The sequence below is a fragment of the Saccopteryx leptura genome, chromosome 6 (assembly GCF_036850995.1).
Source record: "Saccopteryx leptura isolate mSacLep1 chromosome 6, mSacLep1_pri_phased_curated, whole genome shotgun sequence".
Classification (NCBI taxonomy): Eukaryota; Metazoa; Chordata; class Mammalia; order Chiroptera; family Emballonuridae; genus Saccopteryx; species Saccopteryx leptura.
Genome location: NC_089508.1, coordinates 51,325,802 through 51,340,657, shown reverse-complemented (window position 1 = coordinate 51,340,657; position 14,856 = coordinate 51,325,802). Strand labels below are relative to the sequence as shown.

At 39.0% G+C, this 14,856-nt stretch overlaps 1 protein-coding gene across 7 annotated transcripts in view; it reads left to right on the top strand.

Moving 5' to 3' along the window:
- MAP2K5 (mitogen-activated protein kinase kinase 5) overlaps positions 1-14,856 on the top strand; it is a 280,465-nt gene that overhangs the window by 183,684 nt on the left and 81,925 nt on the right. For 3 of the 7 annotated variants that reach the window (XR_010746199.1, XM_066342715.1, XM_066342714.1), the window contains exon 17: positions 11,931-11,960. The exons of 3 other annotated variants lie outside the window; for them this stretch is intronic. Coding sequence is in view for 3 of the 4 variants with exons in the window: in XM_066342715.1 (XP_066198812.1) it covers positions 11,931-11,960 (30 nt within the window). In the remaining variant the exon portion in view is untranslated. Of the gene's footprint in view, positions 1-11,930; positions 11,961-12,165; positions 12,492-14,856 lie in introns of those variants that run through there. One more of the 7 variants, XM_066342719.1, reaches the window with a different exon arrangement.

The following is a 14,856-nucleotide window of genomic DNA, read 5'->3' as shown; positions in this document are numbered from 1 at the left end:
AGGAAGGAAAGCACTGCTTTAGCGAGACTCTGGTCATCAGTTAGGACTGCTTTCCACAACATTACTACCGACTCTAACCCTACAGCTGGCTCAGTTTTACCATATTTTGAAATGTACAGTTGCTGTTGTTTTTCAAAAACTAAAGCCTAGTTTATTTTTTTAATACAAAAATTAACCAAAATTTAAAAAAAAATGCCTGACCAGGCGGTGGCGCAGTGGATGGAGCGTCGGACTGGGATGCAGAGGACCCAGGTTCAAGACCCTGAGGTTGCCAGCTTGAGCGCGGGCTCATCTGGTTTGAGCAAAAAAGCCCACCAGCTTGAACCCAAGGCGCTGGCTCCAGCAAGGGGTTACTCAGTGTGCTGAAGGCCCGCAGTCAAGGCACATATGAAAAAGCAATCAATGAACAACTAGGGTGTTGCAACGCGCAATGAAAAATTATGATTGATGCTTCTCATCTCTCTCCGTTCCTGTCTGTCTGTCCCTGTCTATCCCTCTCTCTGACTCACTCTCTGTCTCTGTAAAAAATAAATAAATAAATAAAATTTAAAAAAAAAATTAACCTAATCTCCAACACTTCTGCTGTAAAAAAAAAAAAGTAGATAGGTGAGGATCACTGTAAACATTAGGTAGTGCTGCCCCACATCAGCGGTGAGGATACAGACATTGCCGTCAAGAGCTTCTCAATCAGTAGGGAGGAAGGTAAGTGGAAGTGCAACAGAGAGAAGTGCATAGGACTGGGCAGGTGAAAGGGAGGGCTGAGATCAACATCAAGAAAGCATTCCAGTTATCTGTTACTCTTAATGACCCAACTTAGTGGTTTAAATCAGTGGTCCCCAACCTCCTGGCCCCGGACCCGTACCGGTCCGTGGGCCATTTGGTACCAGTCCACAGAGAAAGAATAAATAACTTACATTATTTTTGTTTTATTTATATTTAAGATTGAACGATGTTTTATTTTTAAAAAATGACTAGATTCCCTCTGTTACATTCGTCTAAGACTCACTCTTGATGCTTGTCTCGGTCATGTGATACATTTATCTGTCCCACCCTAAAGGCCAGTTCGTGAAAACATTTTCTGACATTAAACCGGTCCGTGGCCCAAAAAAGGTTTGGGACCACTGGTTTAAATAACAACCATTTATTTACTCAGGATTTTATGGGTCAGGAGTCTAAGCAGGGCTCAGCCAATCCACATAGCATCCACAGAGACGTCTAGTGAGGTTGCAGTCAGGCAGTGGTTGAGAATGGAAGATTCAAGATGACTTATTTGCTCACATGGTGCATTTGTGGCAGTGGCACTCCATCCATTGCCTTCCCTCTCTTTCTCTCTCTCCCTCTCTCACTCTTGCTCTCTGGACCAGCAACATATACAGAGTCCAGATGTATGAGAATATTACCTGATTATACTCCCTTGACTTTGAAACGTCTAGAAATAGAAGTGCAGACTAGATTGAGCTCAGTAGACTATACCCTATATCAGGGGTCGGGAACCGATGGCTCACAAGCCAGATGTGGCTCTTTTGATGGCTGCATCTGGCTCGCAGACAAATCTTTAATAAAAATAATAATAACATTAAAAATATAAAACATTCTCATGTATTACAATCCATTCATTTCCTACTGCTCATGTTCATGGTTGCGAGTGGCTGGAGCCAATCACAGCTGTCTCCGGGACAACACCAAATTTTTATTGGATAATGCATAATGTACATGGGTCGTTGTATGGCTCTCACGAAATTATATTTTAAAATATGTGGCGTTCATGGCTCTCTCAGCCAAAAGGTTCCCGACCCCTGCCCTATATACTCTACCACTGATGTTTTCTTAGGTATCCACAGCTGCATGACTCCAGGGAGCAGTTTAGGAATGGAAACACCTGCTCCGTCAAGCTAGGTCTCTAGGGACTGTTAGGATTAAAGCTGCCCACTGTCAGAGGACACAGGTCAGTGTTACACAAACATTGAGAGTGTCATTTCTTAATTCTTACTATGAAAATCGCAATGATTATTAAACACATGAGATGGATTGGGGGCAGTTAATTCTAATCTTTCCCCTTCTTACAACCCTTTAGTCTTTAATAAGAAATAAGCTGCCTAAATTAATCATAATGCTTAAATATGTGAAAGTGATTATTCTAAGCAGTGATGTGTAAAAGGACCTGGCCAGTTAGGACTATCAGCCTCTAATACTGAAGAGTCTGTACACCAGCTTCATTAAAGTAGTGTCACATAGAAACAACCATACTGTGCACCGCCAGGATATCCAGGCTCTAGGAGGCTTCACTGTCAGGAGTGTTACCATAATCAGTAATGCTTGGCATTGACTTTCTGCAAAATACTGTTTCTGGTGTCAGAATATATAAATGTTTATGACTTCGAGTTTTCCCTTCAGCACGTTATAATTTACCTGCTATTAGAGGCACAGGAAGACGTAGAACACTAGGAACTGTCACCAGGTGTGGGATGTGATACACTGCCTGGTGAATTGTATAAGACAGGGAGTGGTGTGAATTTTGTCCTCAAAATTGTCTGCTGAAACTAACTTCGAATAGAAGAGAAGACTTTGAACCAAGTCCTGAAGCACAGGTAGCATGAGCTCCATCTGTTCATCTGGACACCGCCTCAGATTCCAGATAGGGAATCCATCCTCAGGATGCATTTTGAGTTGTGCAAAAATTGAAGAACGTTCATTTTTCTGTTAGAAAGGTAAAATGTTTGCTTCCATTTATCATGACTGAACTTTGTCATTAATTCAGTCTCTCACTGAATTTCTTCTTCAGTGCACAGAACACCATCAAAAAGCGTCCTTTGCAGTTGTTTTTAAGTGACTTTTAGAGATTTAGTTATATACCCAGATATTTTAATTAGCATTGCTCTGAGTAGAGCTACTAATGGAAATCAACTTGGAACAATTAGAGTATCTTCAAGGCTTCTGACAAAATGGGTCTCTAAATGGAGGGACTTTTTTCTTTCTTTTCTCCTTTTTTTTTTTTTGTTTTGTTGTTTTTTAATCAACTAGCTGCCTCATATTTACTGTAGCCTAGATCAGTGATTTTCAACCTTTTTGCACTTGGAGCCCAGTGAAAATAGGAGAATTATTTCAGGGACCGCTAAGGCAGAAATCACTGTGAGCATAAGCGAATTCAACTAAAATAATTTATAATCTTGATACTACATCAAGATGCGACCATTAAGAAATTTCTGGTGGATCAATCCATGGACTGGCAGTTGAAAAACACACTGGCCTAGATGAAGTTATATTTTGCACTAAAACCATAGTATTCAACCAAAAACATAATTCAATCGAAGAGTTTTGGGTTTAAAAAAAGTATAGATAGATTGAGATATATATATACACACACATATATATATATACACACACATACATACACATACAAATACTTATGCATATATATACATATACATACTTATTTTTAAGGAAAAAAAGAAAGTGATGCAAGTGAAATAGCATTATGGGAGAGGAAGGAGAATTATGTGCTTTGGGACATCAGGGTTAGAAAGACCAAGCAACGTTTAAAGATTCAAGCAATAGCATTTAGCATGAAATCTACTTTTTATCATCCTTACCCAGCCATCAAAATGAAGAAAGACGGTGTCCAGCTGTAGCAGTAGTTTGGTAGCAGGAGAATTAGAAGTAAAGGTACTAGTGCCTGAGGGGTGGGTCATGAATTAATAATTGCTGTGTGGCGGATGAGCCCCGTCAGAAGAGCTGAAAATGAGGAAGTTGCTTTGCAGAGCGCTATCAATCACTCAGTGACCATAACTTCCAGTAATTAGTGTATTTTATGGGCCTTTGCTTCAGTGGCTCGAAAGCACATATGCTCCAGTCACAGCAAACTTTGCCAGAGTAATATTCCGGGATGATTTATCCTCCTGCTGCACTGGGAGATAACCCTATATTAGATGAAGATTGTGAACTAAGCTGCAATAAAGTGTAAGTTTAGGTACAGTTTGCCCAGGTTGAGACCTCAATGTATCATGCTTTTCAGCATTTGTGGTTAGGCTACAGCAAGCAATCATTTTTAACAGTGAAACAAATAAAGCAATTAAAGGAACAGCGTTAGGATATTGTACTTGTGAGTTACTATTGCCCTCTCCCCATTTAAGTGTCCACTGTAATAAGCTCATTTCTAATTTTTTTAAAAAAACAACACTATTAGAAACATTTACTTATAATGCTGTCTTTTCCCCATTATTAGTAGTAACCTGCGGGATACAATGAAGGACCTTCTGAATGATGGAGAGTTGCTTGATTTATTTCATTGTGTTACTGTGTTTAGGCTCCTTAAGTTAAAATAAATTTTCTCTTTATCAGTGGACTCTGGTGAGGATGAATAATTCTTTTTAAAATATTGGCACATGCGAAGAAGCACTCCTCATAGGAACCTCCCATTTAGGCTCTTTCTACACAAAGCAAATGTTCTTTTCGAGCTCTCAGAAGCACTTGGCACCTCGTGCACAAGCACAGGTGTAATGAGCCGTTTGCCTGGTTCCCCTTCTGCACCAGACGTCTCTGGGGCCCTTGCAGACAGGGTCCTTTGCCATTGCCAAAACATCTGTAGAGCCCAGAGTTCTTAGTAATCTAACAAGCTTTGCCACCAACCTACAGTATGACCTTGAGCAAATTAATTAAGCTTCTGGTGCCTCCATTGGGCCATAATTCTGGTTTGTGTTCAAGAAATCCTGAGAGTTTATAGAAAAGTGTTATGTGAAAAGAAGTATAAATTGAATAAGGAAAAGACCTGCATGGTTTCACCGTATTCTTTTTGGAGTAAAGTGTTTCTGCACCACTTGTAATGATGGTGTCCTTGAATTTCCTTAAATAGAAACTAGTGATAAACTAATTTCACCGAGGTGTACACAGTTTGATGCTTCCATTATATTTATTATCGCATCTTTAATTTGCAACGTATTATAATATCATACATGTTGAAATGATAATAGTAAAACAAACTAATTGTCTTTAATTAAAGTGAATTAGGTTTTGATTTTAATATATTTGATGTAGTGAGAACTGATAACGTGGAGGTCCCAGAGGTTATTAGGGCATATTTCTGTTGGGCCTGATGGTGTTAGTAATAACCCTCTTCCTCACAGTTCTAGGCATGAACAAATATGTCACTTCATCAGTCTCTGTTACTCGCACTTATGCCCCTCTGCAGGGGTTGCAGATTCCACAAGTTATCAGCTAATGGCGTTATACATTAAAAATTGAAGCTTTTCTCACTCTGAGGCCTTTCAAGGCTTTGTTCTTAAGCCCTAGACACTTTGGAGTGCAGCTGCAAACTATAGGCAGAAGATTAAATTAATTTGTAACTCTTTTTTTTTTTTTTTGTCCTGTGTTACTAAATCCTCCACATTTAATTGAAACCCTACTTCAAGACGCCCTGTGTTCTGTGTTCTTTGTTGTCAGTTTAACCTCTAAAGCACTTTAATGCTGCTAAATTGCTGTTCTATTTTTTGGATTGTTTTTAAACCATTCAATAAGAGGACAGTGAAAGTGATCCATGGGAAAAAAAGTAAAATCTTAGATTTTGAGGTATTTAATATTTATTATGGTTCTTCACCAGCATAGTTTCAGTTGATTTAAACTCTCTCGCTCTAGGACTGTGGAAATTGGTCTTGAGATGAAATCTCACCTAGGGAATTTTATGTAATCCAGTAGTTAAGTCTGATTTTTTAAAGTTTCCCTGTGTCTGAATGTTCCGAAATAGCGGCTGTGTTTTTATAAAATGAAGGTTTAACTGCGATGCACAATCTAAATGCAAAATTCTGAGATGGAAATTTAATTGTGTGAAATGTACACAAGGTAATTAAGAACAACTTTTAGAACATTTCAGACTATAAAGTCCTCCTTCAGCTAGATCATTGGCTATGTTGAAAACGCTTATTTTCAATTTACAGTTGTGCCAAGAAACATAGAATATGCCTAAATTAAGAATTTAAAAATTTAGAGTTCTTTGCATAACTTTAAATTTAAAACTACTCCCTCATTGTTGATATTCTAAGTGGGAGACAGTCATCAAAAACATATCCTGAATGTCTGAATTTGTGTCCTGCATTTACTTCCTAGATACAATGTATGTTTTCTCTTTATAATTTCTGACTTCATGTCGATAATTATTCTTATTACCAAAAGAAGCGTTTTTGTCACTTTGTTAATAAATATCTTCATCCTAACTTCTTGTTAATATACAAAGGCTTCTGTCATGCATCTGTAATGTATTCAGCAAATGTTATGATTACACCCACATACATACTTTTGCTATTTAAGTTAGAAAATCCAAACATACTCAAATGCTACTAACTCAAGAATATTTCATGAATTATGGCTAAACAAATCAAAGATCAATAAGATGACACTAAGGAGCAATCCTAGTTTTACAGTGAAATGTTAGTGGTTTACTGTTATTTAAATGTATTCCCAAATGGTAAATGTTTTCAGGGCATACTTTTCCTGCTTTTTACATAGTAAATCTCCCACTAAGAACAGAGTATTTAGCAGTTTGCTGCATCTTGAGTGTTTGGAATTAAAGTGCACTTTTTAAATTTAACATTAAATGGAATCCTCTCCCTCGTCCATCTCTACCTTCGCCTCCCCCAAAATAAATTAAGCTTTTCTGAATCTTTTACCCACTCCTGGGAAAAGGAATGCGAGAGTCATTGGATGAATTGCTGGCACTTATGTGAACCCACGTTTTTCAATACATTTTTTTTAACTGGACTTAAGCTGCCTATATTTAAATGCTTCTTTTGTAAAGATGATAAAGAGAGCAAAGAATTCTATTGGCTTAGCCCTAATCTGTTTGCTTTGTTGTGATTCTTTCTATTCCTTTAACTGTTAACCTATTTATAAATCTAAATCTACATACAAAGGTCACTGGTTGGCTGAACTTAAACCATTTTACTCAGTAAATTTAATTAAGAAAATACAGTGCAACTCATAAGCAAATGAGTTTTTTCCTACTTTTAAACCAAACCACCCTCTTGAGTGCTGATTGCCTTGCCCGACCCCTGGTGATACAGAAACAGGCAAAATTAAAAAGGACATTAAAGCTTCATTAAATCTGAAACACATTTAGTACAGTGACATATCTGCAGGCCATTTCAAAGAAGATTACATACTCTCTTTTGTAAGTTTCCTAATTTATAATACCTTGACAATAAAAACTGGGGAAATGCGAGTAGATTAATAGACCAGTAAGGGTAAAAGATACAGAATGGCTCCCGGTTCTCCCGGCTCTTAAGCACTCAGTCATAGCCCGAGCTCCCTCTCACCCTAAGGGTTCTGTGCTGATTTTGACATTTGACAGCCTCATGAAGAAGAACCTGTTCTTTATACAGTCATATCTGCTAAGAACCCTCTTCCTTTTTTACCTTCTCCTAATTGAACTTGATAAAAGGGTTGTAGGGCCTGGCTATACATTTCCTTCTATTTTGCCACAAGACAAATAGTGTGGAACCTAAACATTGCAGCCACATTAAACCTGGAAGGACAAGGACATACATGGAAGGCAGCTCCCTCTCTTGGGGCCTTAAAATGACTGCTTTTGGTGCCAGCCTAATAGTGCTGCTGCCAGTTTTCATGGGTGCAGAATCAGAATCCTTGACCTGTGCTGGAGCAGCTCCCGGTGACACTCCGTGACAGAGGAAATGATTGCTGTGCTGTTCTGGTCAAGGGCAAGGAACCATTCTCTGTCCTCTGACTCAAAAGAGGTCAGACCTATAAGATGTCTTAGAAGTTCTCCGAGGACAAGCAAGGCTGAGGTTCCACAGGACATCAGGAAATTGCACAAAAAGCAAAGTGTGTCCCAAGAATGATGAGTTCACTAGTTCAAGCACAGCCATCTTCTCCCAAGCAGACTGGTATCAACAGGGTCCTAGCTGACCGGCCTGCACTGAATTTTCTCTGTGTTCTCCTGCATGGTAGTACCTTACAGAGTAAATGAATGGCATCAGCCATCTTTATTACCTTGTACCAATCGTGATAGAGGGGACCAGTTAGATAATGGCATGGTCACAAGTCGGCCGTGGCCTTGCCTCGCTATGGAACAGTGATGACTTGAGAATTTGAAACTTTGTGTTTAAATGGGAAAATTTCACATATTCCTCCATATCCCACTATTTTTTTAAGTCTTCCATTTATTATTGTTTAGTTTTTTAAACTGAAAGAACCAATGGCCAGTTTGGCACCTCCCAGCTCATTTACATCTTACCTGTATATACAGTGTGTCCGTAAAGTCATGGTGCACTTTTGACCAGTCACAGGAAAGCAAGAAAAGACGATAGAAATGTGAAATCTGCACCAAATAAAAGGAAAACCCTCTCAGTTTCTGTAAGATGATGTGGCAGCATGTGCGCATGCGCAGATGATGACATAACACCGTGTATACAGCGGAGCAGCCCATGGCCATGCCAGTCGAAATGTGGACGGTACAGAGGAAAGTTCAGTGTGTTCTGTGGCTCGCTAAATTCGAATCCATGACCAAAGTGCAACGTGAATATCTGTGCGTTTACAACAAAGCGCCACCACATAGGAATAACATTACTAGGTGGGATAAGCCGTTGAAGGAAACCGGCAGTTTGGGGGAGAAACCCCGTTCTGGTAGGCCATCAGTAAGTGACGAGTCTGTAGAGGCTATACGGGATAGCTACCTAAGGAGCCCTAAAAAAAATCTGTGCATGAGCCCACATCGAACTGCACTGAATAGGTATGAAACTAGAAGAGTTTTTCTTTTATTTGGTGCAGATTTCACATTTCTATCGTCTTTTGTTGCTTTCCTGTGACCAGTCAAAAGTGCACCATGACTTTATGGACACACTGTATATGGCAGACACGTTTCTTCTGCTGGTAAGCCACGTGGGCAGAATTCTTCTGTAGACCCTAATGACAATATGCAACCTGTGCCCAAGTGGCACAGCATCCACAGGAAGGCCTGAGATGCTCTCAATGTCTTCTAGTAGTTAGAAAGCTGTCAGCTTTTTAAATGAGAGACCTCCTCTTGGTAGTTGTCTAACTCCACATTAAGAATATGCAGGACTCGTAATTCACCGATCAGTTTAATGATAGGTGACAGCTTTTAATGAGCTGTCACTGCCTGTCAGTTTAGTACAAAATGGTTCAAATGCCTAGTCCACCCACTGCCACCATGGTAAACCACAGTGACCTCACCTGAATCAATGTGCACACTCTTGTTAGCCTGAAAAACACTGTATTTACAAAATAAAGCAAATCAATGGCCTGTATTAGATGGGGGTGGAGTGGGGGCAGTGGAGATCTGAGTCCCTCCCCATCCTAATTAAAAACAGTACTTAGAAAACAATCACAAAACTGAAAAGGAATTTGGTTAACATGCACATCCTTTCCTTCATCCCATCTTGTGATGTTTTTATTATTTGTATTTGAAGGGATTAGCAGTATCCACCAAATGAAATAATAAAACTTTATATCTTAAAAGTCAATGAACTTTGCCCTGGCCGGTTGGCTTAGCGGTAGAGCGTCGGCCTGGCGTGCGGGGGACCCGGGTTTGATTCCCGGCCAGGGCACATAGGAGAAGCGCCCATTTGCTTCTCCACCCCCACCCCCTCCTTCTTCTCTGTCTCTCTCTTCCTCTCCCGCAGCCAAGACTCCATTGTAGCAAAGATGGCCCGGGCGCTGGGATGGCTCCTTGGCCTCTGCCCCAGGCGCTCGAGTGGCTCTGGTCGTGGCAGAGCGGCGCCCCGGAGGGGCAGAGCATCGCCCCCTGGTGGGCAGAGCTTCGCCCCTGGTGGGCGTGCCGGGTGGATCCCGGTCGGGCGCATGCGGGAGTCTGTCTGACTGTCTCTCCCCGTTTCCAGCTTCAGAAAAGTACAAAAAAAAAAAAAAAAGTCAATGAACTTTAAATATATATATAAGAAATTAATACAAGGTAATGAAAATTATCAGGTATTATATATATATGCACACACATCCAAATGAGTTTGGCCCTTTTCGCCCTTTCAAAGTAGTCACTTTACATGGTTATATGGTTTATTCCTATCATACTGATGCTCAAACTAGTTTTAGAACTTTGAAAATTAGTCTGAGCACCTTTGTATCTGTTCTTAATAAGGAACAAAATATTTATTCTTGAAAGTGGAGTTGGGTACACCCCTATGTTCATTGCAGTGTTATTTACAATAGCCAAGATTTGTAAACAGCCCAAGTTGCTCATCAATAGATGAGTGGATAAAAAAAAAAGCTGTGGTACATTTACATAATGGAATACTACTTGGCTGTAAAGAGGGAATTCTTACCTTTTGCAACAACATGGATGGACCTGGATGGTATTATACTACGTGAAATAAGCCAGTCAGAGAAAGACAGATACCGTATGATTTCACTCATATGTGAACTCTAATGAACAAAAGAAACTAACAAACAAAATAGAAACAGAGACATAGACACAGACAACAGTGTGATGATTTCCAGAGGGAAAGGGGTGGGGAGAAGAGGTAGACAGGGTAAACAGGGAATAGATGGTGATGGAAGGAGACTTGACTTGGGTGATAAACACAATGCAGTGTACATACAGATGATGTAGAATTGTGTGCCTGAAACCTGTATAATTTTAGTAACCAATGTTACCCCAATAAATTCAATTTTGAAAAAAAAATTTTAAGATGGAGTTGGGGTCTGGTAATACCTATAGGCTATTCAAACCTTAGTCAGCAAATAATTTACACAATTAAAAACTGAGGTGTGTAATTTTCAATTCAAGATAAGATGCAATTCTGATGAAATGAGGAAGGTGTTCTCCTGCTATTGAAAATAATTCTAAACTTAATTCAAAAATGAGAAATTAAAAAATGTTTGGCAGTGTCAGTGTCTTTGAAATAAATGCACAATTTCTCAAGACCTGAAAAAACAGTGTAATACGCTGGAATGAACACTGGATTAAGTTGCAAGTTTTGGGGTCAGTCCCTTGGCTTCTGCTGATGAACTGTATGCAGATTTCTTCCATTGGACTCTGGGGTTCTAATCAGTAAAATGGATTGATGTTCTCTTGGGTCCATTCCAGCTTCTAAGTTCCCTGATGTAGCAATTCTACTGGAAAGTACTTACAAATACATACAAAGGATTTTAGGCCTGAGGATGGGCCACATTATGCAGTTGCAAAATTTTGCCACTATTTTCTTTAAATAAGTTATGGAATGTCTGGTAAATTTGATCTTGTTACTTTTTATCAGTCCTATTCCTGGTCACATCATTTTGTTTTTACAGGTGAGGATCCAAAGATCACAAGTAACTGGTCTAGAAACATATAACAGTTTACAAATCAAGCAAAATTAGAAGCTCTGAAGATTCACTTTCACAATTTCAGACTTAGACCTATAGTTCCAACTTCACAGTCTCAAAATGGCCATTTTCCCACTACAAGTACCTCTCTTTTCTTCTAACTATGGATAGAAGAAAATGGATGAAAAAAACTAACAGATGGAAATAATGGCAAAATTCTCTCTTTTATATACTTAATTTTCCATTTTCTGCAATGCTTCCTATCTGTATACTTGCCATTGAAGCCCCATAGAGCTGTGGGCTAAGAACAATCCATAGTTCTGCATCTCTTGTCTGGAAGAAACCGCCCTACACAAGTACATGTGAATAATGCCCATGTAGCTGAGAGTATTCCTAAGAGAAACCACATGAGGATAATGTTTAGTTGTTAAAATTTGAATATTTTATTGGGTATGTAACATTGTCCATTGAAAATGTCCATTCTAAATACAACTCTAAATGTAATTACAGTATTATTTAGTTCGTGCATTTGAGGTTGTGAGCTTTTTATATTTGCCAGATGCATTTCTGAAATTTAGTACTTGTCTGTCTTAAGGAGATCTGCCCTGCATGCAAATCTATAACTAGACAAATATTATTTCCTTTCCCAGCTTGCTCTTGGGAGGTTTCCATATCCTCAGGTAAGATTGTTCATTACTGCTGTTTGCCACTGTGACATTCATTCCTATGTATGAAGGTGCAGGGAGCAATTGTGAACATTTGAGCCACATACAAATAAATCTGTCCTGTTAAATTGAAAAGTGATATCTTAAAGGAGTCATTTAGAAGTCTCTATTGATTTTTGATTTTTTTAAACTCCAGATTTTTTTTTCCTCTTTGTTAAAGGTTGCAAGCCATCCTGTGCTCTTCCTTTGTGTGACATTGATGATGTTTTCCCTTATCCTAACCAGTGCCATGTGCTCGTATTGAGACTGGGGGACAAGCACAGCCTTTTCTTGATACACTGAGCTTTTGGACTCATTAAAATTGTTTGAATTAAAGAATTGAGATGCAGGGTAAAAATATCTAAATAGGTCATTATTTTTGCTAAGCAAATAGGCCTCAGCTTTATGTAGGTGTGATTTTGAACATATTCTTTTTTTAAAAAATGTGTCCCTTCCTTAGAAATGTGTTCCTTTTCTAAGACAACAAATTGTTCATTAGATTATCATTGCTGGTGATAACCTTTATAATTTCTTTAAGATTTTTATTATGGATGAGTACTAGCACTTAAAATATAAAGCTATTTTGTGGTTTGAAAATGATTCCCCAGTGTGTGTGAAGAAATAAGTGAAATGTCTAGAGAGATGAAAAATGAATGGTTTGACTGTTTTCCTATGGTCGATGCTCACTGTTTTTCTGGCATCCTGGTCTGTACAGGCCAGAGTGCCTGGAGGCATGTCTGATTTAAAGGTGGTGTTGGTCTCTGCTCTTTAAGCATCTATTAACTTGCTATTATTATGCAAATAAGTGTTGTATTACACATACTAATTTATGCATGGTTAGATTATGCAGATGCATCACAAACATGGTTATTGAATAAAAGGATGGGATTCATTCTCTCTACCATCTTTTTAAGTGGTTTTAAGCAAATTCTCCTGGTACATGATGTGGACTTTTAAAGACCCCTTTACTCACTGAAATGTCTGTTTTATATCCTTTTTCTTTTACAGGTAAAGCCATCAGATAAGGAGAATAGAAATTGTCCAAATTGTTAGGTACAAGAGTGTTAGTTTCACTTTTCAAATTTGTAGGCTTTTTTTGTTTAAACATAATCTTTTCCTTAAAGAAAAAGTTTAAAATACAGTGATTGCTTGGCATGCGTGCTGGCGTTTAGTGAGAGTTTAGTGTATACAGCCTGGCTGCTCAGCTCTAGGTAGCCCATCAAATTAAAATCACATTTTCAGGATTTATAGCTCATTAGAATATTTATCTCGGTAAGCCTCTTATTCTGTCAGTAATTTTATATAATTCACTATTTGGCCAATTTCTGAAATCCCCTAAAATTTTGTAAATCAAAAGAAGAAGCTGTGTACACTATATATCTCAAACAAATCGTGGTAGAAAACTTGTAAGCCATCTAATAAAAATTCCAAACACTGAGAATGTGGCTGTATTCTTGAGATTCCTACCATCTAGCGTAATTGTTCAGTGAGACTGGGTAAGTGGTAAGTCTAGGAAGCAGATTGTCGTTGAGTGTGACAAATGAAGCATTTGAAGGCTTTATTCAGATTTGGGAAGAGGCTATATACCTTTGCAATATTGTGTTCTTGGATATCTAAATATGTGTTTACTTGGTCAGTCAAGTGGAAGTTAGAAAAGTCTAATGTGCTGAACTCCTTAGTTAGTAATAACCCTTATGTCAGAGTGGGGGGAAAGCCATGCTCCTTGAATCACAATAGAATAATATTGTCACCAAATTGGGACCTTTACTTCAAATAATAGAGGCAGCTTTGATGCCATCAGGCTTATTTCCCACATTTTTCAACAGAAGTTTGTGTTTCATTGCTACAATCAATAATGACTTTTGATAGAGCTGGCATTTATTTTACAGGCTTTGTCCTGTAGACAGAAGATTGGGAAAGAGTACCTTATAAATTCCTTTCTGGTCCCCTCTCTTTTATCCTCAAATAAAGCCTTGAAGCAAAATGTTTATTTTTATAGTATCGCAGAGACTGGATTATGAAATAATTCCTTCTGTTTGGCCCATATTACCTAATTTGAACCCCCAACCACTCTGTGAGAGAGCCTGCCCTCATAAAATGGGCAAACAGAACGGCTGATTTCTCACTCTTGAACTGCAGGTGGTTTGGTGTCATTGCATCCCAAGTGGAGTAGTCCAGAATGAATAGTAAACTCTCAAGATTGGAAGTGATCTCAGACACATTGAAGCAGACCTCTTTACAATGCCTGAAAAGCAAACATCCACACTATCCGGGAACACCCCCAGTGACAGGAAACTCACTACTTTCCAAAGCAGTGTCCTGTTTACCGAGCTGGGAACTGCCTTATCCCATTTGTCACTCCTTTCCTATATGATTAAAGGAAGTATGCAGATCAAATGAGATGGATTTAAAACCACTTGGAAAAGTACAAAGGGCCACCCCACTGGCCTTGATGTTGGCTGTAGCACAAAACAATTTCTAATCATCAACTGAACGATGCAAAACGGTATGCTCAGCAACCTGCCAGCCGCAACTGGAGCCGAGCGTCAAATGAGCAGAGGTGAAATGGGGAGGAGAGGCCAGCTTCAAGACTTCCTCTCCCTGCCCAGCCTCAGTGCTGCTGACAGCGTTGTTAGCAGCGCCTCTTCCTGCCGGTGACATGGTGCATACCCAGTGGGGATGCAGCTGAGGAAGGCATGTTGGGAAGATATCAAGGAGAGTCAGTGGCCTGGGACCAATATAAAGGTTAAAGGACTGGATTTTTGTTAAAATAATTATTCCCTGTGAATTTTATTGTTTTGTGGGTTGGGTTTTTATTTGGTACTTGAAAATACTATATTTTAGTTTCTTTTAGGCCTTAAAGTTGCATAGC